This window comes from Carassius carassius, chromosome 13 (genome assembly GCF_963082965.1).
Source record: "Carassius carassius chromosome 13, fCarCar2.1, whole genome shotgun sequence".
NCBI lineage: Eukaryota > Metazoa > Chordata > Actinopteri > Cypriniformes > Cyprinidae > Carassius > Carassius carassius.
In genome coordinates this window covers 12,105,795-12,132,204 of record NC_081767.1, presented here as the reverse complement: position 1 = coordinate 12,132,204, position 26,410 = coordinate 12,105,795, and the positions used below count along the sequence as shown (strand labels likewise).

General features: G+C 40.5%; 1 protein-coding gene across 3 annotated transcripts in view; it reads right to left on the bottom strand.

Annotated features, from left to right (window-relative positions):
- Positions 1–26,410, bottom strand: part of gse1b (Gse1 coiled-coil protein b) — a 201,476-nt gene that overhangs the window by 4,598 nt on the left and 170,468 nt on the right. For 2 of the 3 annotated variants that reach the window (XM_059564764.1, XM_059564766.1), the window contains 12 exons: positions 25,444–25,641; positions 12,581–12,792; positions 8,253–8,419; positions 7,375–7,572; positions 6,307–6,486; positions 5,651–5,985; positions 3,846–4,179; positions 2,997–3,607; positions 2,154–2,266; positions 1,788–2,058; positions 1,438–1,551; positions 708–1,091 (listed from right to left, as the gene is read on the bottom strand). In XM_059564764.1, the coding sequence (XP_059420747.1) occupies positions 708–1,091; positions 1,438–1,551; positions 1,788–2,058; positions 2,154–2,266; positions 2,997–3,607; positions 3,846–4,179; positions 5,651–5,985; positions 6,307–6,486; positions 7,375–7,572; positions 8,253–8,419; positions 12,581–12,792; positions 25,444–25,641 (3,117 nt within the window). The remainder of the gene's footprint in view (positions 1–707; positions 1,092–1,437; positions 1,552–1,787; positions 2,059–2,153; positions 2,267–2,996; positions 3,608–3,845; positions 4,180–5,650; positions 5,986–6,306; positions 6,487–7,374; positions 7,573–8,252; positions 8,420–12,580; positions 12,793–25,443; positions 25,642–26,410) is intronic. The other variant, XM_059564765.1, reaches the window with a different exon arrangement.

The following is a 26,410-nucleotide window of genomic DNA, read 5'->3' as shown; positions in this document are numbered from 1 at the left end:
CCTTATTTTATGAATTATTATGACTTTTATAATGGACATTAACTTCCATTTAACAACACTGTGTGTTTCTTGTCTACACATTTAGTTAGATTTTCACATTTATTTGTACAAAAGCAATAGACGGGCAGAATAAAAATGCAAATTCACTCTCTGACAGTAGGTGGCACTTAAAACAGCAGAAATACAGAAGTTACCATGGTTACACTTAGCAGCACTATGCAAGTGCAACAAACATGATTCTGAAACATTTATTTACATGTATTCAAACAGTCAATATGATTTTTGTATTTGCTTGGGTATTTATTAAAAAACAAATCCATTATTCTTATTTATGTCTAGTCTTATTATTATAAATAATTTATCTGAGCACATAATTATTATTATTTTTTTATTTTATTCATGTGCTCTCATAATCTTTAATCAGAATAACTTCCCTCTTGCAACAACATCTCTTCTCTGATAATGTATACATTGGAGTAAGGACAGAACAACTACTCAATCAAATGAGATTGCAGGAATTGCAAACGAGAACAATCCAATCATTTCACAATGGACAAAATGCCCCAAGCCTACATTTTATTTTTATTTTTCAAAGAGTCATTTCATAGATATGTCACAAAAGGGAAGATAAGACTATTACAACTATAATTTAAATATATAAGCAATGAAATAACAGAATCTTAAAGAGAGCTTGAACTGCTAATTACCTTTACTCTTCTGCAGGGCTTTTTGGGTGGACTGCAGTACTGATTCATGGAACTGCTGGGCAAACTCCTCGGCGATGAAACTCTCCCAGGGTTTGGTCTTTCTGTTGACACTAGTGGAACTCTCTTTAGTGAATGGAGGCTGTCGCACACTGTTCAGCAGACTAGCGCTCCTGCCAGGGATGCTGTCATTGGCTCGACATTTGTCAGGTAATGCAGCGGGCAACGAAGAGTCTTTCATTCTCAAGGGATCTGAGAGGGATCTGTGATGATCTGAGTGGTAGAGGGGTTCTGCTGGGGGCTGGGGCACAGACACAGAGGGGGAGGGACTGGGGGGCCGTCCATTCATCAGATCATTAGAATGGACTGGAGATTTAGATGACAGGTCTGCAAAATAAATAAATAAATAATTAGAATCATCTAATGTTTGCAGGTTGGTATATTCATGAACATAGAAAAACATCAACAGACTCTTGACCAAAGTGGACTGAAAGGACTTTGAAGTTATCATGAGGGGTGTTTCATACATCCCTGACAGTGTATCAAAGATGCTGTGCATCTCCTGAGTGTCATCTACACAGTGAAACACTCAGTACATGTTATGGTAATGAGCTGAGAAAACAGACAATGATGAACATCTGGAGCTGTCAGCTGCTTTCACACACTGACAACACTCCACAGTGTGTTCTCAAATAACAGGAGTCACTGCATGGACAAATGCACGTGAACTGACCTGCGCATAGGGTTGCAGGGCTCCTGCACAGCGGGTGAGGGTTGTATCTGATGCTGTCTAGAGTCACACTCTTCTGTTTTATGGCCTTCAACAACTCCTCAACCCTTTCATTATCTGAAAAACAGGAAGAAAAAAGCAAGGGAGCGAGAGAGATATTAATATTAAAGCTTGTGAAAGTATCTTCTTGTTTGTTTGCTAACTTTACACTTGGCCCACATCAAGGCTTCTACCGCCCCTCATCAGTCCTACATCTAACTGTATTATATGACTCTGAAGTAAACTCTAGTGTGAAAATGCCCAGATAAAACCCCAAAGAGCCTAAGTATGAACATGATAAACAGCATGAATACCTCTTCTCTGCTGCTGAGTGACGTGGTTGAGGCTGAAAATGGTGAGGAAGCGTTTCTTGTCCTCCAGTTCAGGGCTGTTGTTCATGTCCTCTGGGGTGAAGCGGGTTAAAAGGGGGGAAGGTTGCTCTGAAGTAGGCCGCTTGCTCTGTACAGCTGGGAGGGAAGGACTCCTCTCTCTCAGCATGCGCCTCCTCTTCCTCCTCTTCACCTCCATCATCTCCTCCCGACGGGCCAGAGTCGTCAGGTCAAACATCTGCAGAAACTCCACCTTCTGTAGGAAGAGAGGGTTTTTTCTCAATAAATATGGCTTTTAATGGGACAAGGTCATTAGAGTCATGATGGAATCATGATACTATGTTGATTTACCTCTGTGGAATCATCTAGTTTGAGTGGCGGCTGTTCTGCGACCCTCCTGAGATGAGCTCGCATCTCTTCCTCATCACTCTCATCATAGGAGTCATCCAGTTCATAATAGTAACCTACAAAGGATATCACTGATCACTCAGCGACTCTTAGAAATGACCTTCAAATGATGTAAGCTTGACCAGCTGGATAAAAATGGTGTGAATAAAGCCCAGAGTATACTTCAGTTGTATCGTCAAACACTCAGCCTTTGAAAGTACACTCCAATTGATAATGTGTAAAAATCCAGGAAGCCGCACTAGACACTTTTCTTTTTAATGTTCAATCTCCTCTGTTTCTTTATTAACTGTGAAACAATGGTCAAGGCAAGTGTTTCCACTTTGAGGAAACTTACTAGTGCAAAAACAAGATGCATTTGTGCATACAATATGAGTGGACTATGCTAATGATGACATTTACGTCACACACAATTTACTCATTCTCTGTCATACATGTAAAAACTGGAGCATACTTTGGCCTCAATCTACAGATATATGGCCATTTTAAGATGTTATTCATTGGCTCATCATGCAATTAAAATAAGTGTTTGCTATCCAAAAATATTGTAGTAATCAGCTACTAAAAATGTAGTACACCTTATTTATTTGACTTCTATATTAACCCTTACTGTATATAATCTCATTTATTAACACTTAAATGTATCATTCATCAGCTAATATCTGCAGTTGGCTCTCCTGCTCTTTAAATATCCGCACCAGTTTTACAAAAACAGTAATCATTGGGATAATCGTTTTTCTGGGCTGCATTAACATTTTCAGCATTTGGCTGGCCCGGTTAACTACTTACCTTTCTCTCTGGCTTCTCTGCGTCTTTTCTCCTCCAAGTCCAGTTTGCTGACAGCTCGTCTGTGCTGTTGCAGGAACTCATCGTACACTAATGTGGCATCTGGTGCGAGAAATGAATGCCCCTGGTGACTTTTAAAAGACCCGCTGGACTTCAGGCCTGCACTCAGCTCTCCGTATGGCCCTGAGAGACTCAGCGGTGTCCTCTGCTGGTTCAGGAAGCTCTGGGTGGATTTTTCCAACTCCGCTAGGAAAGTGTTTGACTCCGAGAACCCACTGGGCTGAATGAGGGCATATTTATCCAGACTGTCCCTTTTCCGAGATCCCTCTTCCAGCTTTTCAGAAGTGTAATGGCGCTCATGTTTGGAGGGGGGTAGGGGAAGCCGGCTTATATCATAGTGACCCAGACTCTGGTGCTCATGCAAGGTGCGTCTAGAGTCGGTGGAGGTCTCGATGAGTGATGCGGGGTTCCATAGTGTGGTTGGTGGTGGGGGCGCGTGGTCTTTGTGCTGATGTTTTGGGGAGATGAGAGGGGGTGGAGCTCCCAGGAGAGGATGGGCATCCCTGTCTCTCTCACGATCTCTGCTGTTGGGCTCGTGATGGTTTGGTACGGGTCTAAAAGCGGAAAACACAGTCTTTGTAAGCCACAACGTTTCCAATGCAACAAAATCACATTACTGTCCCAGGGTTTTGCAACCTAAACTTGTATCAGTCCTTTGTAAATTGTAGAAGATGTGTTGACTATAAGGACATGTATTGTTAGCTGAAATTTTGTCATTAAACAACAAATATGTTCAAAGTGCTGGGAATGCAGACATCTGTATGACAACCTCCAGTGTGAAAATGGCCTTACCTGTGTCCCTCTATATGCAGGTCTGCAATTTCCCCCTGTCTGCCCAGGTCCAGATGCTGCTCTATGACCTGCTGACGGAACTCTGAAACCTGGTACTGCCTGTCCTCTTTCTCTTGCCGTAGCTTCCGTTGCCGGGCTAACCAGCGCTCTTCCTCATTATTGCGCTGCAGCATGGTGGCCACTGTCAGATTGGCAGGTCCCGCCCCTCCAGGGCCCAGATACATGCCATGGGCAGAGACAAGGCTGGGCACGGGGTGACTGATGGAGTTTATAGAATGGTGAAGTCCAGGCTGGTTTGGTTTAGGGGTTGTAAGGGTGGGCTCTTTGGTTTTATCTGGGGGAAATTATAGTCATAATGTTTAGCTGCACAGAATGACAGCTCACACAGGGGAACAGATTATAAAATGCTGTGAAATGTAACACTTAAGGCAAAATCAGATTTGAACTGATTGGTTGTTGTGGTAATGAAATGTGCATGAGTTCAGCACCAGGATATATTATAAAACCAACTTTGCCTAAGATCTGATAAAAAAAAAGTTGTTTAAATCACAGATATGACTAATATATTTTCCTAATTTCTACCTAGTAATCTAGCTAGTGAGCCACCAAGTTTCTGTTACATAGTTGTTTATATAACAGTGTTGGTTGACCTTCAGGTTTAAGTCTTTTGTTGCTGTGAACTAACTTGCCTCGTCTTCTCTTCAATGTAATCTTCATCCAAAAATTTTCATCTAACACTCTGGAGGAGTGTTCCTTCTTTTCAGTGCCACTAGCCAGCAAAGCAGTATTGTTTTCTGCTTTAGGACTCGGAAATATGCACCTGTATCCTTTGCTTTGACATTGTAATAATTTACATTGTAAAAATTTATTTTTTTAATGTGATTCAAACTTTAAAAGTACATTAAAATAGAAACACTAAAGTCCAATACAAAGAACGTATAAAGCCGTTTAATAATGTTTAATTATGTTTCCCCACAAAGATGACTTATTAATTTGTGGCCACATTTCATTAATTCACTACCTTGTTAAATTAAAATTAATGAAGAAATGAGTTCAACATGGCCACAATTTAACTAAAATGAGGGAATTAAATAATAAGTTGTGGCAACAACTTTACAAATAAACTTGATTGTCTTTCTTTGTCTAACAAGCACAAACTGTATTAATATTGAACATCAATGGCAAGACAACCAATCCCCACGACATCACAGGTTATTGTAACCTGTTGCTATATGTTGCTACAAAAGTTATGACAGGATTTTTAATTTTTTTTAATGTTTACATTTTTCTTGTTTGTTATATAATTATAATTATGGTGGGAATACATTTACTAAATGATGTTAACTTGACAGACTGATTCTTTTCCACTTGAAGCCAGCATGAAATGGAAGCTCACCCTTTTTCATTTGAACGTATTATAAATAATTAATCCATGCATGTGTTTCTTTTCTTTTTTAGCTCATCATAATCAAAACTTGATCTTCCTGTGAAGCAAAAGACTTCAGTCTATTAGATAAGCCAGACTTTTTGCTACTTACATTACACTGCAACTTATAAAATACAATTATCTGGAGTGGGACCTAGTAAAGTGAATCTCACAAAAACATGTCACGTTCCACTCCTAAATTTGTACACCATCCATCATGATGGTAAATTTTGATTTAATTTAAATTAATTCACATTTCACTGAGTACTCAAACCAGAGTATAAAATTGCTGAAGCTAGAACACAAAAGATAACCTACTAAGCATTCAGAGTGTTTTTGTGGTTCAGTTGGTTTGGCATATGTGAATCAATGTTCATACCAGGTCTGTTCGTAGTGATTCTGTCTGCAGGTTTGGCTCTGTCCTCTGGGAAACCTCTCAGCCCATGAAGCTCAGCCAGATAGTGGCTCTCCACAGCCTTCTCTCGTGCTGACCTCTCCTTCTGTCGCTCTATTTCTCTCTCACGCTCTCTCTCTTTTTCCCTTTCTCTCTCCCTCTCTCTCTCTCTCTCTCTCTCACGCTCCAGCTCCTTCTCTCGCTCCCTTTCTCGCTCACGCTCTTTTTCTCGCTCAGCCTCTCGTTCCCGCTCTTTCTCGCGTTCACGCTCGCGTTCTCTTTCTCTCTCTCTCTGTCGCAGCTCGTCCTCCATCTGGAGTCTGTGAAGACACAACACACACACACTGATGAGCTCAAACTACAGACACATAGCGCAAATTAGGGGTATATTGTCAAATAAAGTTATCTCAATATTTTCTGGAATTTTCCGGAATTTTGTTGATAACGATATTTAGATTTGCTGAGTGTGTTATTGTGCTAACATCTTTAGGACTACTGTGGACAGCTGTATCCTAATGTTTTTCATATTCTGTGTGGTGGTCAGTTCACAACAGTGATATATGAACTATCCTCAAGTCTGCAATGTTACAACATTACTAAATCTATTTGCAATGTCAAGATGTGATGGTGTTGTTGTGTACCTCTCTGACAAGCGCTCCGACTGTAGGCTGGACAGTGATGGGTGGCTTAGGTCTCCAGGGTAACGCACCCCAGGCAGGTGCATGTGTACCGCAGATGGGTGAAGAGGAGGTAGAGCACCCCCTGCAGGTAGCGGATAGAACGGTGACCTCAGCGCTGACAGACAGAATGGATCATCCATTCTAAGTGAGTCAAAATAGGAAGAAACTTAGACAGCTATAACTAAGCCATTCATAGGTTGATTGTTTGAAAGAATTCAAACACTGCAGCTCTTTCTTAACATTGATCTGTTTATCTGAGCATTCTGACCAGCCCTACATAGCAATACTGACTCAAATTGAGTTTAGGGCCGTCGGGCCAACAAATAGCTAAATTGGGAATTGTTTCGGGACAAGTCCCATTGTGGAGATGAGGTGCTACAAAAATGACATGTTACACCTTTAGTCTGTCCTGTGCAGTACATTAATCCCCACTCACAACAAGAACAGTAACTACAAAGGTAACTATAATGATAAATGTATTAGTGTTCTATATATTAATATTGGAATGCTGCCACTTTAAATTCTCAAGCTCTTTAAAGCCGGGTAGAATCTGATTGGCTGTAAATAATTTTATCATTCATCAGTCTTTATTTTATAGTTGTGGTGTGGACTTCCTTATTTTCGTGATTATTACTTATTGACTGTAAAAACTTTATAGTTATAATTATCATCCTTTATCTGTCATTGCTATAATAACTAAAACAGAATACTGTCCCCATTTATGCTCAAATTATCGGTGAATAACTAGGATTAAAGTGTTGTATAGACTACTATAATAGTGCTTTTTGGAGCAGAACAGAATAATTCGCCATTCATATTCTTGTATGCAAATAAGCAGTGTGAAGATTCTGCTTAATGTCTCCTGTTGTGTTCAGTGAAAGAAAGACAGTCACACAGATTGGAAACAAGCTGACTGAGTAAATAAGAACAGAATTATCACTTAATTTGCTTTAGTTGACAGCAAATCTCGAAATCTCAGCTAACATCTCCAGGGTTTTAAATGTGTTAGTCGTTGCATTTTTAGTGTACCTGTAGTGTGAGAAGGAGGGGTGGGGAAGATATCCAGGATGGTAGTAAGCAGCAGCAGCTGCAGCAGTGGCAGGATCAAGCCCCAGGGGTAAAGACGCCATGCGTAGATCCTCTGCTGTGGCATAAGGACGAAACCCCCTCAGATATTCCTCAGGAACACTGGCTGGGGGCACAGTATGGGGCATCTGACGGGGCAGGCTGTCAGGGAAATAGAGGAAAAGAATTTAAAGCAATATAACCATAAAAAAAAGAAGAATGATGTCACGTTATGTCTGAAAAGGGATGGCAGGTTTTAGGTCCTATCCACACACCTTAAAATTTTGAACATGAACAGAATAGTAACAAACTGGAAAGGTAACACTTCACAATAATTTTCCATTTGTTAAAATGAATTAACATAGACTGACAATGAAAAATACTTATAAAGCATTTATTAATCTTTATGAATCTAAATTTCAACATTGTCGTAAAACATTATTACAATATGTTCCAAATTATTTACTGGACCTGAGCTAACAATAAACAGTTATCTAACCAGTGTTTCCAATTACTTACTAAGATTGTGGTGGCCTGCATCTAATCTGCCCCGCCACAGTTTCATAATAAACCCAAAATATTTCATGATAACATAAAAGATCTCTAAAATCCAAATAGAGCTGTGACAAGTAGGCAGGCTACAACAGTCCGACATGCTGTGTTTCAGAGTGACTGTGCTCATTGTGTATATGGTTGAAAGATCTTTACATCTGTGTTACCACTGGAGCAATGTATTCCTAGAATTCTCAATGCAGTTAAATCAAGTTCAGGCTGATTGTTCAGTGAATGACTAAAGGCCTAGCAGTGAAGTCAATTTCCCACAGTTTGTAAGGAATACTCACTTAAGAGGTTGAAAGCGTGAGTCCTGCATCACAGACGTGGGCGTCAAGCCAAATGCGTAAGGGTTTCCAATTAGGTGAGCAGGGACAGTGGGACCCCCTTTCTCTTGGGTAGAAGCAGCCTCTGAACTTAACCGGTCGCGACTGACTCCACGGGGACCTGACTCAGCCTAGAAAGACAAGAGAGGAGCATTTTGTTTGAACTATTACAGCTTCACATGCTGCCCATGTTTGCCAAGCAAACTCCAAAATGTACAGCACTTCTGAGATGTGCCTGAAAATTTAAACACAGCATGTAAAACCTTGTTTATGATTGATGTGGTGCAAACCACAGCAGATGATGCTCAAGAGGCATTTATACTTCACATACTCCAGCCCCATAAAACAACAAGATTAAGATTATAATAATAATACATTTGTACATATTTTTACCTGGGCAGATGAAGGTAGACTAGATTGGCTATTTCTCTGGCTCTAATCTGTGCTGTGCTCATGTTTTTTCTCATGTAAAAATGACAAATTTTAATTGTTAATTTGGGCCATTCCAGTTCGACTCACCACATGTTCCCACCCCAAATTCATAAAGATATCTAGCCTAACTGTTGATTTCCAATAATAGTAATAGTAAATAGCAAATAATTGTAAAAGTCTTTTCTTTAGAAACACTTTGTGTTGGTGCTCCAGGAATGTGGTTGGGAACCACTGATGTACAGTAGCTCTTCAACAAGAATATGGCTATTAAACATAAAAAAAAAAATATAAAAGAATGAATTGACAGAGGCATATATTGTTGTTTAAAAATATCCAAACTCAAGGTATGTCTATCCTTACAGGTCTATATGTTATTGCTTAAATTCTGTTTTTCTGTTGGGAAAATGAATGGGATTTTCATTCCTGGAACGACACTACTGTACTACTGAACTACTGTAGCACTGACGACCTGTGTGTACAACAAAGTCATATTTAGAGGACCTCTAACTACAGGCAACATCAAATATGAAACACATCTAATGTTGTGACTTCCTCTCTCTCGCCTCTTGCTGTATAACACATTTCACTTAGCAGCACAGCAACTTCAAACTGAGCACCCACATTGATCAGTGTCTTCTTCTCTTAATGCTCCTGTGAACTCTTGCAAGTGGAAAGGGAGGTGTCCGATGTGCAGCCAGGCAGAAAAGCGGTTCAAGTCAAATCACAGATTAGTGAGGTTAATCTGAGATGGACATCCCCACCCTGATCCAGCAGAGAACAGACCGTCGGACAAGACAAAGACCTTGCCAATAGCCACATCACTTTTTCTTTGGTTGTTGAGAGGCTAATGACATTTAACTGCATCTTACCGAGGTTATTGAAATCCATAAAGCACCATTAGCAGAGTCTGAAGGACATTTCTGTGCTTCTCGGTTAACACTGACATAAATCAAGATGAACAAGATCTTTGGGGCTGTCAAATGCCGTGAACGTCTTCCATTTGATCTCTCTCCTTCACTATCACTGTTAAGCAATAAACTATGAGAGGTTGTGCTATATTGGGAGTATAGATGCAGTTAAAGGAAGCTGTTAGAATCTCAGAGAAAAAAAAACAACAACTGTCATTAGGGCGATACCCTATCAAAAGGTACTAATATGTACACTTGGGGTACCAATATGTATGATTTAGGGGTAAATATGGCATATAGATATTATATTTTGTATCAAAGGATACCACCATAGGAATAATTTTGTACCTTTGAATGTTTTGTACATGTCCAAATAAAATAATAATAATAATAATAAAAAAAAGAGAGTAATGTAACAGTGACCGGGAGGGAACACATTCGGTTGACCTAGATTTGTCGTGGCCACGGCATAGGAACATTATATTAAATAGTGGCCACAAGATAATTTTGTCAAGGAATTCAATCAGGAATTCAATCAGAATTGAATATTAATAATAAATTAACATTTTATTTTTAATTAAAAAACATCTAATTAAATAACATTTATAAACAAAATGTGTGTAAAATTAAGGAATGACTATATTAACCTAACTTAACACTATTATATGAGCCTATATTGTGAACAAAGTATAGACATCCTTATCCATCCCATTTCATCTTCGTCTTTTAAATTCATGCACTTTTAAATTAACTGATCATATCAGTCACATACTGGTGTAGACTATAACCCTACAAGAAATACAGTCATACATTCAAAACTTTATAAGCATTACTGCTGAGCAATTCGTTTTTGTTTTGTTTTTCTTCTTCTTACTCACATTACACAAAGAACTGATTTTAGGGTGAAATACAGAGCTTCCAGAGATTTACCCATCTTTGCTTGATTCATTCAGTCCGTGTGGTTTTAAATTCACCTCTGTCATTTTGAAGAATTAGATCATCACATTTTTTATGGCTATTTGTTACAAAAAAATCCAAAGCAAGACAGGATTTAATAATATAAATGATAACTCTTACGCCCTCTTCTGGTCATTGACTGCATTACATACAAGCTCTGTTTATATATGTCGGTTTAATTACTACCCAGAGTTTGGGGACAAATTTGTGACAAAGGTTCTGACAAAGCCTCAGGTTCTCAATTAAAATAATAATAATAATAAAATAAATGTAAAATATCATGCAAACAAAAAAAAGGTTTTACTGTTTTTTTGTTTTTTGTTTTTTTTGGTTGGTTGGTTGGTATGGTTTCCAGTTAGACTGTAGTAATTATAATTAATTTATAAAAAAACAACATAAGTATATGACATGTCCACTTTTATAAAGCTACATAAATATATGTGTGTACAAGGTGACAGGTGCGCAGTGGGGCTTATGCACATTAATAATGAAAGAGGAGTGTGTTGTGATGGAGCCAAGGGTTGCCTGATGCCTGGCTCCTCCGTCTCTCTCTCTGTCTGTCTGCCTCGGTGGCTTTTGTCTGGCAGACAGTCAGGCAGGAAAAGACACCAGCTCAGTATAGTGAAAACCCCACACTCACACATCAAATCTTGGTAAAACTCATACATGTGTATATATGTGTGACAACTATTGAAAATTATACCAAATTATTCAGTGAGCGGAAAGAGAGTTTGTAATTCATGACAGTATCTCACTCTGCTGGCTTATGTAACTAGAGGGTCAGGGGTTGAGGTAGTCGGGGATATCTATAGAGCGCCTTAGTTTATGGGATTAACCCCCCTGCACGCACACACGCAACTCAGCAATAATAAGGGTTGCGCAGCAGACAGAGAGCTCTTTGTTCAGTGTATGTGTGTGTGTGTATGTGTGAGAGAGAGAGCTATAGCCCGAGCACCTCTGCCCCTCACCCTCAACTATACTGACCCAGAATCTTTCAGTATATGCAGCTGAACATTTCCCGTCATAAACGGTGACGTCAGAGGTGTTCAAACACAACCTCAGCTTGAACATCACACAGACCAGATACCAGGGCTGGAGCAGAACGCTGCATCTCTCACAGATCTCCCAGATGAGTGCCAGCTTCATTTCAGTGAAAAAAGCACCCCAGTTGCTCAGGTTGAGAGTGGCAGTAGCCAGAGGTATCAGATAAGTGGGATTAGAGGATGACCGTAATCCTTAATCAAAGCGAGTGCACACATACACTTATTATGGGTGTCTTAAGGGGGGTGAGGGCACAGATGTTCAGTGTCATTGCAGGGCCACTGTTAACACTGGGGGGCAGAGGGCGTGTGTATGATGAGGGGGGGCTGGTCCTGTTGTCGTCTGTGTATTGCCCAAACATATGTCACACACATTCTTACACTCTGTGATTTACAAGGCAAATGAAAATCCAGCACTGTACATGTTTGTGAATAAAGCAATAAGCCACTTTTTCTGCCACAAACAGTTTCAAATGCTCAGGTGTGTTGCTTCAATAAAGCTATATAGTATGGTACAATTTTCTGTACCCATTATTCCAGTCTTCAGTGTCACATGATCCTTCAGAAATTATTCTAATATGCTGAATTAGTGCTTAAGGAACATTTCTAATGATTATAGTTTAAACCTTTCAATTTTGTGGAAATCGTTATCCTTAAAAAAAAAAAAAATGTATAATACAATTTGAAACAGATTTTGGTAAATCATTACTTTGCAGTGTTACAGATAGACATAGAGATGTGATGAACCTACGGAGAACAGGTGAGAATTCTACAAGCTGTTTTTTTTCAGCTGCCTACTTAAACTGAATGTTAAGGTTCCTGACAAGAAGACTGGTCTGTAAGGAAGAAAATTAAATGATGTGGCCTTCTAAGACTCTGTTAGCATGTTATAAAGCTGTCTATGTAACAGTATGATGGCTCTCTAGGGTTTTGATGATTTCATGTATAACTTTACCTCTCGTACAGGTCGGCTCTCACTCCTCCACAGGCCGTTGACGGTTTTGGTGGGTGCTATGGTGACAACAGGTGGGGTACTGGGTACGCTGTGGCCCCCGGGAGGCACTATAACTGGACCCATGGGGCCCCGCTTGGGCGTACTGACTGGGGAGCTGTGGTTAGTGGCCGGAGATGAGACAGGAGATGACTCGCTGCTGATGGAAGATCCTGCTAAATGAGAGGAAACAGGAGAGAAACAGTTTAAAAGTCATTTTGTAATCAACTTCATGCCATTTATCTGGAGATTGTGGCTTATAAATAAAAGCAAACTCAAAATGCCACATTGCAAACACATTGCACCAGCTTCTTACGCATCTCTGCACTTAAAACTGTGTGCGCACCAGCTTATTTTTGACTAGTCCAGTTTGAAGTGGAAAGGACATACTATATAAATATAAATATCTTCTGGAGGAGTGGAAAGACAGACACACAGCCTACGGCAAACATTAGATGGAGACAGTGAACGAGGAGGAGCATTCATGAAGAGAGATGACAGGAAAAGCTCTGATGAGAGAAAAACAAAGAAAGTCCTGTGTGTTCATCCAGAATTCTTTATCTGCATGAACATCCAGCCAATTACAGTTCAGTGTTTAATCAGCGCTCTCTAAAGCTGCCATCATTAGTACATATCTACACACACACTCCATCTGTCTCTCAGTCTGTCCGCTGTGAGAGGTGAGCAGGGTCTAACATAACACTAGCCATGTGGCACATGTGGAATAGTCTTCATAAAATACTACATTACTTTCCCTCATAGATGATGCTGAGCAGAATATAGCCTCAGTCACATTAACTTTCACTCCATCTTTTTCCATACAAAGTAAATGGTGACCAAGGTGTCATTTTGCTAAACATGTCTTGTGTCCCACAGAAGAAAGTGGTCCCACTTTTTTATTAGGTTTCTTTAACTACTATGAACTTAAAATGATAAAATGAAGCATTTGATATAAAGTGGTTATTGTATACACACATGCTAACCTCCAAAACTCTTGCAAGAATGAAATTTGTTGCTATTGACATATTGCACATCCTAAGACTTCAACCCTGCACTTGGGGACCCACTGTCCTGCAAAACATTTTTTTTTTTTTAGATTTAAAAAATGTTTTCTCAGGTACCCTAAAATTTGCTTTATTATTATTATTATATCTTCTGAATGAACTGCTTGTTTACAGAAACAACACATGGCAGAACAACATGCAACTTCAACAAAGTTTGTGGTTGTTGGGCTAGGTGAAGCATATCAAGCTTTGTATAGCACATTTCCTTTAATTTGCTTAGGGTTGGTGTTTATGACAAATGTTGTTTATAAAGAATGTCACTTATGGCAGTATATATATTTCTGTATAATACATTCATTTTAAGGATTTCTGGTGGAGTGGAGGAACTAAAACTCATATTTGCTGAAATTTTAGGTTGTTTCTGAAAGTATTAAATGAAATACACAAAAACACTTATACACAGTGGCTAGGGCTGTGACGGTGGCCGATTTTTACCACCGTGTTGGTAATGGACCAACTACCACTGGTGGCGGTGGTCATGGCCACCGTCACAGCCCTAACAGTGACTGATCTGGGTTCTTTTTTCCCTCTCTTACTTTCAATAATGCTAGCAGAAAATATGCCTTAATTAAAAAAGCCTTAATTAAAACATAACAGAGTAATGATTCTTAGTTCAAGTCAGGTATGATTAAATGAATGACTTGTAAATGACGAATAACAGTAAATCTAATTAATTCAGCAAACTTAAAAGAACAAGCTCTTAAGAGTCATTTCTTGTGTTTGCATTGGCCCAAAAATTCACATTCAATGGCTTGTTTCCGATAATGTCTTAAAAATTGAGTGGTATAATAAACCGAATAAGAACTACTTTTCAGTCATCTCAGCCCTGTTTGAGAGTCAAGACATTCAAGCCCAGATGATGTCTGTAAAACAGGCTTCTCTTGAGGGAAGCCATTAGGAGCTGGTGTTCTCTAAAGAAAGCTTTTAAGAGAAATGCCACAAAGGTTTCTGTCAACAGCAAGGGAGGAGCAAAGGTGAGTGGAGGTGAGGAGCCACTTGCTGCAGTAATTACAGCTGCACACCATTAAACATGCATGCAGAGAGATAGAGCGAAAGAGAGAGGGAGAGAGAATGAGAAAGTGAGAGGGAGTCCACAACAGCAATTAGCAGAGTCCCAGTAAAGACCCAAGTGTCTCCTCCTGTCTCATTCAGTCATTTAACACAGGCTGACTACTGCGTGCACACACACACACACACACACACACACGTTAGCCTCTCTTCCAACTGAAACAGGCTGCAAGTAATGATTATTTAAAAAGCAAAGGATGGTTAGGAGAGTGCTTACCGTACTAACAATAAACAAGAAAAAAAAATACATACAAAATACATTTTTCTGAGCCTTACTTAATAACTTCAACTTCATAAGTCTCTCATCTTGAAAGGGCCAGATAATCACGGTCAATTTTTTTTTTTTTAATCAAACCACTGTTGATATTTCAGCCCTATGCTGAAACTGAACCTCTTGAATAAGTGATTTAGAGCAATCTACATGAGTAGCAACTCGTGAAGTGAATTAACGATTTGACCCACAATAGATTCCAATACAAGCAGATGACTTGGTTCTCTGATAAGCAGAAATATACAAAGCACACACAAACTTGCTTGAAAGATTTGTTTTTTTATTTATTGAAACATTTCAGAATTTAATTGTGTAATCGTAAATATATAATCAGCATATCTCTGGTTACAACTGCCATCTTGGATTTTCTTTTTGCATTATGGTATTGCCTTAAGCATGACGGATGAATGCCATTCTGCTGGAATTTGGACAAAAATAAGGTTTGACATTGAGGCAGTTGCCTGCCTTTTGTAACTTTCACGTCAGAAGTGTAATTCATATGATGCCTTATACTGCTGCCTACTGAGACAGTTCCCTATTACACAAGTGTGTGGTGATGCCTGTAGTCATCACTGATATAGCTGAGTGAATAATTCAGCAGGACTGCAGGCACATGTGCAGTGAGACACTCCCCACCCCCATGCCCTTACAGCTTTCTTCTCTTTTATTCACCCGGCATGGACTCATCCATCAAACATCCTCCTTCTCCTGCAGCTCCTGTGAGTGTGGATCTGTCATACACATTTATATTTTATGTATCTTTACAGCATTAGTGCTAAATTACTGCACCAAACATCATCACAAGAGAATGTGTGTGTGAAGGAGAGGCAGACATCAGATCTCTCTCAAGCAGGTTTTATGGTTGTCTTTTCTCTCAACTGAAACACACATAAGAACAGATGGGCCTCTCATTGACACACACACCATCTGAGTCAAACTGGTATGCTTTTATGAGATGCTAATGACATTCAAATGTATTCAGTGCAATGCTGTGCAAGCTGCTCTCAGAGGATGCTGTGCCCATATATGGACTAGAGGTTCCAACACTTCCTGTCATGCTCTGAATGTCACTAAAATGGACAGATTTCACACTGCAGAGAAAGAGAGCGACTGTGTGTGTGTGTGTGTGTGTGTGTGTGCCCATGTGATTAATGTTTATCTCTGTTCTCTAAAGGGTTTGTCTATTAACCCACCTCTGCCTCATACTGACCGCACACACACACACGCACCCACGTTTCAGGCTGCATTAAAACAGCATCAGCAGTTAATTAAACAGTCCATTTCACACCTGGTGTGAAAGCAGAACTCAACACGCCTCAGTCCATATGCTGCCCTGAGCACAAACACAAACACACACGTGATTGTTTTTTGGTGCGCTCACATTGTTCATTCCACGAAACAGTAGATATCATGACCATTCTGAACGAAAAGACATCAGTTCTGTTCTTTCCACAGCAGGATTTCAATTGAAATGAAATCATATAAAAGCCTAATTTTATGCCTTCTACATAGGCAGCAACTCCACACACCACACAAATAGTGCACAAGCGACCATATTTACAATTGATTCCAGTAGTTTGGAAATGAAATCATGATACTGTAATGAAGCATAAAAATACAAAGCGCACATAAATAGAAATTTTATATACTGACATAATAATGTGTGTGTGTGTTTATGCAGCCGGTTTCTCCAGATGGAGGGCCACAAAAAACAGGGTACCCTCTACCCCCTAGGGCTACGCCTGCCACTCTCTCTTCTCAACCAGAAGAAGAGACTCACTCCTCCCTTCTACTCCTGTGTCTCTGCTGGATAAAGGATGAGCCCTTTAATATCCAAGTCCACACGGAGCAGTTAATTAATCACACACACCACACCTGCTGTGAGAGAGACAGATTGGCCATGTTCAGAAAGGAATACTTGTGTACTGCAACATTTTTTTATTTTTTTCCCCAATAGTGTCTAGTACACAACCATAAACAATTGACATTCACATAAATGGTTGAATAGCATTTGTAATCCAATATTGAGTATACAATAGGGTTAAATGGACCAGTCCCTCACTATCACATTGGAGAAGGAAATATAACTGTGAAATATAGATAAAAGTATGAAAACAAATGCAAAACAAAACAAATATAGATAGAATTATGAAAACAAATACAAGAATAAATGATTACATAAATAAATAATTGTAAAATAAATGTAAATATATTTAAAAAATGTATTCAATAAATTATTATTATTACTAATTGAATTAATACATTAGTTAAAAAAAAGATTTTAAATCTTTGTATACAACTCATTTATAATTAATTGATTATTACATACACAAGTTACTGTTTACCAGCTAAACAAAAAAATAAAATAATATATATTTAAATATATTTTAATATATGTAAAATATTAGATGTTTAATAAGTTCCTTCTATTCTCTGTTGAAACACCCAATAATATTAAAAATATTAATAAGCATAATATGTATAAAATCATAATTTATTGGGTGCTTTCAATTGGGAAGTTGCTGTCCCTAAATCTAACCCCTAAATTGAACTTAAGTATATATATTAATTATCTTTTTTTTTTTTTTTTTTTTAAGTATAAGTAAAAAAGTATAAGTAAGTAAAAATGTATTAGTAAAAAAAAATGTTTATTTTATATTTTCTTTGTAAATTAGAAACTATGTTAAAAAGTGCCCCGCATTTTCCATGTTACTACCAAAACAGTGTACGTTTTAGTCCAATGGCTGAGACTGAAATTAACTTCAAATCTGTCTGTAAATCTAAGGAATGTCACTACCAAACACCTTTTTTATGCAGTTAAGCACAGTTTGTATGTGTGTACAACTGCTCAGAACTGTGCTAGCTAACCATGTGCTGATAAATATCTTTGCAATAGGATCAAAAGGATCTAAAATTGTCACTATCGAAAAATTTGATGTAGGTACTGACATCTCTGTTTTTTTTTGGGTGTTATCCCATAAAATTGTCACTAACTAAACAGTCACGACCGAAACATGTCATCAGTATCAGTAGTGACAAAAGGGAACACATAATCCTCATATTTGGGGGAAATAAACAAAAGTTTAGTACAGTAATGCAAGTTTTAAGTCTTTTAGTATGTTTTAGTAGCATTTTAGTATGCAAGTTAAAATTCTGTAATGTGATGTGGGCGCTACCAAAGCATTACCATCACTACCGAAAAATGTGCAGTCACTACCAAAACATGGAATTTTTTTGTCAAATATAAAGTATACTGAATTATTAACTAAGATGTTATAATAGTTTTTGGTTCAATGTTCAAACTAATGAATCCTTCAATTTAAATCAGTATAATTTTTGCCTTTTACAAAGGAAAATTGGATTCAAAATCATCTCAAATTTCATAATTTACACTTGCAACATTGTAAAAAAGCTTGATTGTTACTGATTTACCTCTAAAATATACTATATACTGTGTTTCTGTAATGATACATTTGAGGAGAAGACAAATATTCCTGAACTTCCTGTATCTTTCTGGAAAAAAAAAACAATATGAGATTAAACTAGACAATTACTAGAAATGTGTACCTTGGATACTTTACAATTTACATGCATACAATTTTTTGGGGACTTTTTTTTCAAGATGTTTTTAACTGTCTTTGGATCAATTCTGTAGAATGGCCAATATATATATATATATATATATATATATATATATATATATATGGGTGGTGTTGGCACAGTGGATATATACACAAACACACACACACATTTATATACATTTTTTTTTTACATTCATTTAGATCAGTGGTTCCCAACCTTTTTCACCTCGCGGCCCACACAACCAAACACGTATGTTTGCGCGGCCCACTGCAAAAAAAACTAACTGACCCTGCTATTGTTGGGTTAATAACTTAGTACTCAGAAGCTAGATTGTTAACGTCTCGGTTACTTATGGTAACCCTCGTTCCCTGAAGGAGGGAACGGAGATGCCACGTCGGTGACCGACGAATATGGGATCTCTATAAAAAGCGCCATGGGTGCTGCCCCTTCCAGTGCCCTGTGCCGTCGAGAGTGACCGACTGTAAGGGAACGTCTCGGTTACGTATGGTATCCCTCGTTCCCTGAAGGAGGGAACGGACATGCCACGTCCCGTCGCCATGGTTGTTGTACCGCCGCTGAGCCGCCTGCGCCCCTATTAGGTGTAGACCGGGGCTCAGAACAAGTAGCTCCACTCACTGTTGTCAAAGCACTACCTCAATGGGTGAGATTGGATAACACTGGGAAAACGTACCCGGTCCGCTTGGAACCGGGACGCTGCGGAAGCCCCATCCTTCCGGAAGGAGGTCTCGGAGGCAAATACACATATAGCATCCGTTTAGGAGTATACGGAGAAATTTGAGGTGATTAAAAACCCTCTTGGGAAGGCAGAAGTCTGCTGGGGAAATACGGACTCTAAAGGTATACCGTGGACTATACACATACGAGTACCGCTTAGGTCTCAATATGGAACCCACCATTCCATGGTTCTCACGGATACATCATGAAGGCCTGGCGCCGGACGTTCCGCTGCGTCCAGCTGCTTAGGGTGATGGAGGATCTCAACAGGGTCTACAGTATGGACACTCTGGTGCAGTTTAAGCAAGCCGACACTAACCGGGGCCTCTCAGTGCCACTACCCGTTTGAGGTGAGAACACAGGAGGATACCGGCTCTACACGAAGGCTATAGAGCCTAGCGAACGTGTTAGGGGTCGCCCAGCCCGCAGCTCTACAAATATCTGTCAGCGAGGCGCCACGAGCCAGCGCCCAGGAGGATGCAACACTTCTAGTTGAGTGAGCTCGCAACCTGAACGGGCAGGGCACATCCTGAGCCTGATAAGCCAGGGTTATGGCATTCACAATCCAGTGGGCCATCCTCTGCTTAGAGACGGCACTCCCCTTCTGCCGGCCTCCATAACAGACAAAGAGCTGGTCTGAGGTCCTGAAGCTTTGTGTCCGGTCTACGTAGCACCTTAATGCTCGGACGGGACAAAGCAAAGCCAGAGCTGGGTCTGCCTCCTCCAGGGGCAGCGCTTGCAGGTTCACCACATGGTCTTTGAAGGGTGTAGTGGGAACCTTGGGCATGTAGCCAGGCCTCAGGATTACCTGGGAGTCAGGCAGCCCGAACTCTAGGCATGAATTATCGACCGAAAATGCATGCAGGTCCCCTACCCTCTTGATGGAGGCCAGAGCAAGCAGGAGCAGAGTTTTCAATGAAAGAAACTTTAGCTCAACTGAATGCAAAGGCTCGAATGGGCCCTGCTGTAGTGATTTAAGCACTAGAGACAGGCCCCAAGAGGGTATAGAGGGGGGCCGGGATGGATTTAACCTCCTGGCCCCTCTAAGGAACCTGACGATGAGGTCATGCTTACCCAAAGACTTCCCATTCACGGGGTCATGGTACGCAGCAATAGCAGCAACCTGGACTTTGAGGGTGGAGGGAGACAGCCTTCGCTCCAGCCCTTGCTGCAGAAAGGACAAAACGACCGCAATCGGACATCTTCGGGGGTCTTCTCTGCGAGAAGAACACCACTCGACGAACAGGTTCCACTTCAAGGTGTAAGCGTGTCTCGTAGACGGTGCTCTTGCCGAAGTAATGGTGTTCGCTACCTCTTAGGGTAGGTCACCTAGAACCTCCGCGTCCCATCCAGGGACCAGACATGGAGTTTCCAAAGGTCTGGACGCGGAGTGCCAAATGGTGCCCCATCTCTGAGTCAGTAGATCCTTCGTCAGAGGAATTGGCCAAGGAGGGGCTGTCGCAATGAGCACTAGTTCGGGGAACCAGGGCCAATACGGCGCTACTAGCAAGACTTGCTCCTCGTCCTCCCGGACTTTGCACAGTGTCTGTGCGAGAAGGCTCACTGGGGGAAACGCATACTTGCGTAGGTCCCACGGCCAGCTGTGTGCCAGTACGTCTGTGCCGAGAGTTCGCTCGGTCAGGGAGTAGAACCACTGGCAGTGAGAGGTCTCTGGAGAAGCAAACAGGTGTACCTGAGCGGCTCTGAACCGCCTCCAAATCAGCTGGACCATCAGGGGATGGAGACGACATTCTCCCAGGAGCATTGCTCGAGACAGCTCGTCGGCTGTATGACTGAGCAGGCCAGGAATGTGAATGGCACGAAGTGACCTCAGAACCTTCTGACCCCAAAGGAGGAGGTGGCGGGCGAGTTGCGACGTGCGACGAGAGCGCAGACCACCTTGTCGGTTGATGTACGCAACAGTCGCAGTGTTGTCCATTCGGACCAGCACATGCTTGCCTCGTGAGAGACCTTTGAGACGGTTCAAGGCAAGGTGCGCTGCTAACAACTCTAGCCAATTGATGTGCCACTGCAGCTGCAGGCCCGTCCGAACCCCTGAGACTGCATGCCTGTTGTACGTGGCCCCCCAGCTGGTGGTGGAGGCATCTGTGTAAACCACAGCATGCCTGGAGATCTGCTCTAGGGGCACCCCTGCCCAGAGAAATGCAAGATCTGACCACGGAGTGAGGGTTTGGCGACAGGCCGGTGTAACTTGGACCCGGTGAGTGCCGCGCTTCCACATCCACCTCGGGCGCACAGGGGAATTGGCCGCTTGCAACACTACAGGGGTAGTGCAGCCTGAAGTGTGCAATCCACTCGACACAGGAACGGCCGCCGCTGAAACGCCGTCTCGCCAACACACGAATTGGCTGCATGCCAATGTGCATTGGCTCGTTTAGTTTACACTCGAAGTAGATTGGTCTATCGAAGAGATATCCCATATTCGTCGGTCACCGACGTGGCGTTGAGAGTGACCGACTGAAAGAGAACTGTATTTACTGAATGAACTATGGCTGTGCGATATTGAAAAAAAAAAAACCTATCGCGATTTCTTTGATAAATTTTGAGATTTCGATTTTAATCACAATTTTGACACACACGTATATGCTTTAAAGTCATAAATGCATTCAGGATGATTTTTCATATAACATATTTCCAAAAGAAAACCAATTAGAGCTTTATCAAAAAGTTGTAACATCTCTAGAACAGACATAAGTCACAATAATCACTATAGTAAAGGTGTAACAAAATGTATAGACTTATGGCAAAACAATATAAATAAATAAATCCAGTGTCCAGGGACTTTTGCCATGAATTGTTCATAGAGCTCATTAATTGTAGCGGTGCAGAAGCAGCAGCGAGAGCACGATATTATAACGTGAAAGCACATTAAAATAATGCACGGGCGCGAATCTCTCTGCTCACATGCAGATTTCCTTTGCTCTGTCACAAAACCAGACAAACTTGCTCAGATACACGCTGCTCTCGCACGGAGAGAGTGGAAGCACTTAAAACGTGTCTCCTCTCACTTAAACTGCGTCCTGTGCACTCACAACTCTCTCTATTCTCATGTGCTAGATATAATTTTTTTTATTTCTAGCCTTTTATCGCGTGCAGTGTGAACGCTCTTATCCGTTAACATGGACTTGGAAAAAAGGCGCATCACAGAGTGTGTGAACCTGGAGTTTGGCACATGCCCAGTCTGTCATGTTCTCGCACTAGGCGCATTGCTTTCTGATTTGTTTCATTGGACAGCATACTGCGGGAGGTCAGGTCAGCGGAAAATCTTGCTATAAAGCCATTTAGAAATCGCGCACACTCAAATCGTGATTTTATGACGATTTCTATTAATCGCACAGCCCTAGAATGAACAGGCAATGAACAGAAAATAACTCAGGCTGGCACCGCTCAACAAAACCAGATCCAGGCAGAGCTCTGCAGCGGGTAGACAGTTCAGCGGAGCAAGCAGTCAGGAGGGGACAGGTTGACAGCCATTTATGCATGTTTGAATTTGTTGTTTTGTAGCATATGCAGCAAAAATATAAATTGGTGGTTTATTCCTTAGTTACAGTTTAATATTTATTTTTGGTTATTTAATTACAATATATATATAAAAGGGTATTATTGTGTTATGACTTAGACATTTTTACATATATTAACAATATTATTATTTCTTTTAATAGTAATTGGCGGCCCACCTGCAATACCATCGCGACCCACTAGGGGGCCGCGGCCCACAGGTTGAAAACCACTGATTTAGATTATTTATTCAATCAATTCATTCATTATTATATCAATCATATCAATTAATTCATTATTTTTTTACAGGTTAATGCGTTCTTTAACAGGAAATCTCAATGCAGGAACGGAATGTTTATGTACACACTCTCTTGCCTCAGCAACTAAAATAAATGAAAGTTTTGGGAAACTGGAAGTCAACCCACACTCTACCTGCCATTGAGATGTCATTCAGATTACTGTCGCTCACCCGTCTCATTGGCCCAGTCTGTAATCTCCTGCAGCCCACCTACAGCTGTCGGGACTGGAGACAAATCAGACAGACACTGGGAAGAGGCGTTTCTAGAGCTGTTTTTAACAGTGAGAGTGACCTAACCATAATGTGCATCAACTATCTGTTTTTAAATGCCACCCACAGATGGTCTACAGATATACAGACTCAATGGGAAACAGAAGGCAAAGTTAACACAGGTGATGAAACAAAGCTAGAGAGAGCTAGAGCTGAGCATCAGAAGTCTCCACATTGCAATTTATTCTGACCAAAAAGCGCCCAACTGCTTAAGAAATAATATGGTCAACCAACCAATTGGCATTTAGGGACAAGTAAATGTGTAACTTGGCATAACTCAAAGATCTGTTTTTGGATATCTTGTTGAATCATTTTTCATTCTTGATTCACTGTCAGGTATCTCACAAATTTTGTCAAATTCACAGAACAAGAACAAGAACAGTAAGCTGGTCAAATCTGAACTGGAACATGACAGTTTTTGATTGTGGTCTTGCAAATCCAGCATTTTACACACAGCATATAAGGATACATAAAATTTAAGTCAAGTGATGTTGTGTGGGTTCACAACATCTCAGACATCTTCACAGCAGGGTGCTGGAGCCATTCACACAAAAGTGTTCTCTAAATGGAGAGCTCTTCCTGGGTCTGCTGGAGAGCACCCACACTAGGGGACAAGCAGGGAAAGACAGGAAGCATGTGGTATTCTGGCAGACTGTTAAAGACTGCTTCCCTGCTGAGACGCTGTCTACAAACATAGCCGAGCACCACATAGAGAATGTGTGTGTCTACCTTCCTCAGGCTACATACACAAATACCATCCGTGTACACAGACACACGTGATGAACGTATCTGTAGAAAACGATAGTCTCTGTTGGCACACAGTGATGCAGCGGGATCTGGTCCAAACTGGTTACTTCCTTTCTGAAAGGGATAGTTTACTCAAAAATGAAAATCTGTTATCATTTACCCACTTCAAGTTGTTCCAAACCTGTATGAATATCTTTCTTCTGTTGAACACAAAAGAAGATATTTTGAAGAATGTTGGAAACAAAATATTTTTTTTTCCATATTATGGCTGTCAGCGGCTACTATCAACTGTTTGGTGACTCGAGGGTGAGTAAATGATGACAGAATTTTTATTTCTGGATCCTGCTGCATTACTGAGTGCCCAGAGAGAGTTGGGTTTTCTAGAGATATGTTCATTGGGCCTCATTCATGAAACATTCATAAATTTATGAGTAAATTCGGAGTAACTGACACATAAACAGATCTTCCCGAAAACTCTCCTCTGAAATCACAAATACATGGTAAAGGTCAGATTTGATAGTTAAATGCGTGTATGTTAATGAATTTTTTAATAATTCGTAAATAGGGCACGCATGCATAGTCATTCACAATTAGCATATTCCCCTCCTATGAATTACAGCTACGCAAATGATGCATCTAGGAATGGTGTGGAATCCTCTGGACTCAATTCTCACCTTTCGCATTTTTCTGGAGTGAAGCGCTGTTTGCTATGATTTGGAATATTCACGGCAGTAACATGTTACGAGTATTTTATTTTGAAGAATAATACTGAATATAAAAATACAGTTACCAGCAATATTAACTTCTCCATTGTTTTGCTGTACAAGTATGATGGTTGGTCAATGTAGTGTTTGTCCTGCAGGTTCAGATGCAGATAACATTTATAAACTTGATCATCTTCAATAAAAACCCAACAAAAATGGCAAACACTTGATCTAAATCAAATGAGAAAGAAGTGTGATTCAAATGTGAAACACACAATACATTCATTAAAAAAAAAAGTGGCCCAGAAGCCAACAGGACTGGATCATGACCCGAGCCATGAACTTCTGACCCTGTTGAGATGATGCCACAGTAAACACCATGGTCTAGCACAAGTGGGCCACTAAACATGAACAAGACTTGCAGGAAAAGCAGACTTCATTCAATCCAGTTTGAATTCCTCTAAAGTATCATTTTCATAGCAATAAGGGGATGACACTCAGGGTACATCTGTTTCCTTGGAGCACTGGCACATGGGTCAGGGATCAAATGTCAGGGGGTCACAGCTTACCTCTGGGTTCCTCTGCCTGCTTGGCCAGCTTGCGGAGGGCGGCAGCAAATCCCGAGTGGGTGGACTGAGATGCAGGACTGCCATTGGGCACAATAGAACCGTTGAGGGGAGACGGGGTGAGGGGACTGACTGTTGCCGTGGTGCGGGTCGCCGTGGAAATCATGCCTAACGATGGTGACTTTGGCTCATGGCTCATGCCTGAAGGAGACAGAGAAGCAGAGTGGGATATTAAAAGCAATAAACAGGAAATACATGGACCCTGTACTAATGATTTGACTCACTGAGGAGAGGACGTAAACAGCCTGACACAAAAAGCACTGTCTGACCCTAACAGCTGCAGGACAGAGGTGAAGAAGAAGAGGTCAAAGATTATGCTCAAGGTCAGCTTGTCTGTCTGCCAGGATTCACACACACACACACACAGACACACACACACACACACACACACACACACACACACACACACTCTAAGAGTACATAGACCAAAATATAAAAAACATGAATGCATTAAACATGCTGTGTTTCATTTACACTAATTAAATACAGAATGACAAATAATAATAATAATAATAATAATAATAATAATAATAATAATAATAATAAAAATAAAAAAAAAGCATCTCTATTATCAGATCGAGAGAAAGAGACCTTTTACCACTAACTTACTGGTGCCCAATCAGGCCCTGTTCTGGCCAGACATTAAGGAAAGCCCTGAGTAATTAGGCTGGTTTTGGGGTCACCTGATATCGATCAGATGTGTTTTAAAGAAATTGCAAAACTTGAAAAATTGGAGAAAGGATGCAAAATGCAGCAATTTACACAAATATATATTATGTGTGTGTTCAGAAAGAATAAGCTGCTTTCTACTACATATACTCAAGTATACATGATGCTCCACACAAACTCCATCCCCAGAACTGTTCTGAGAGTTCACCAAGCATTTCAATATTCCATCTGGAAAATAATG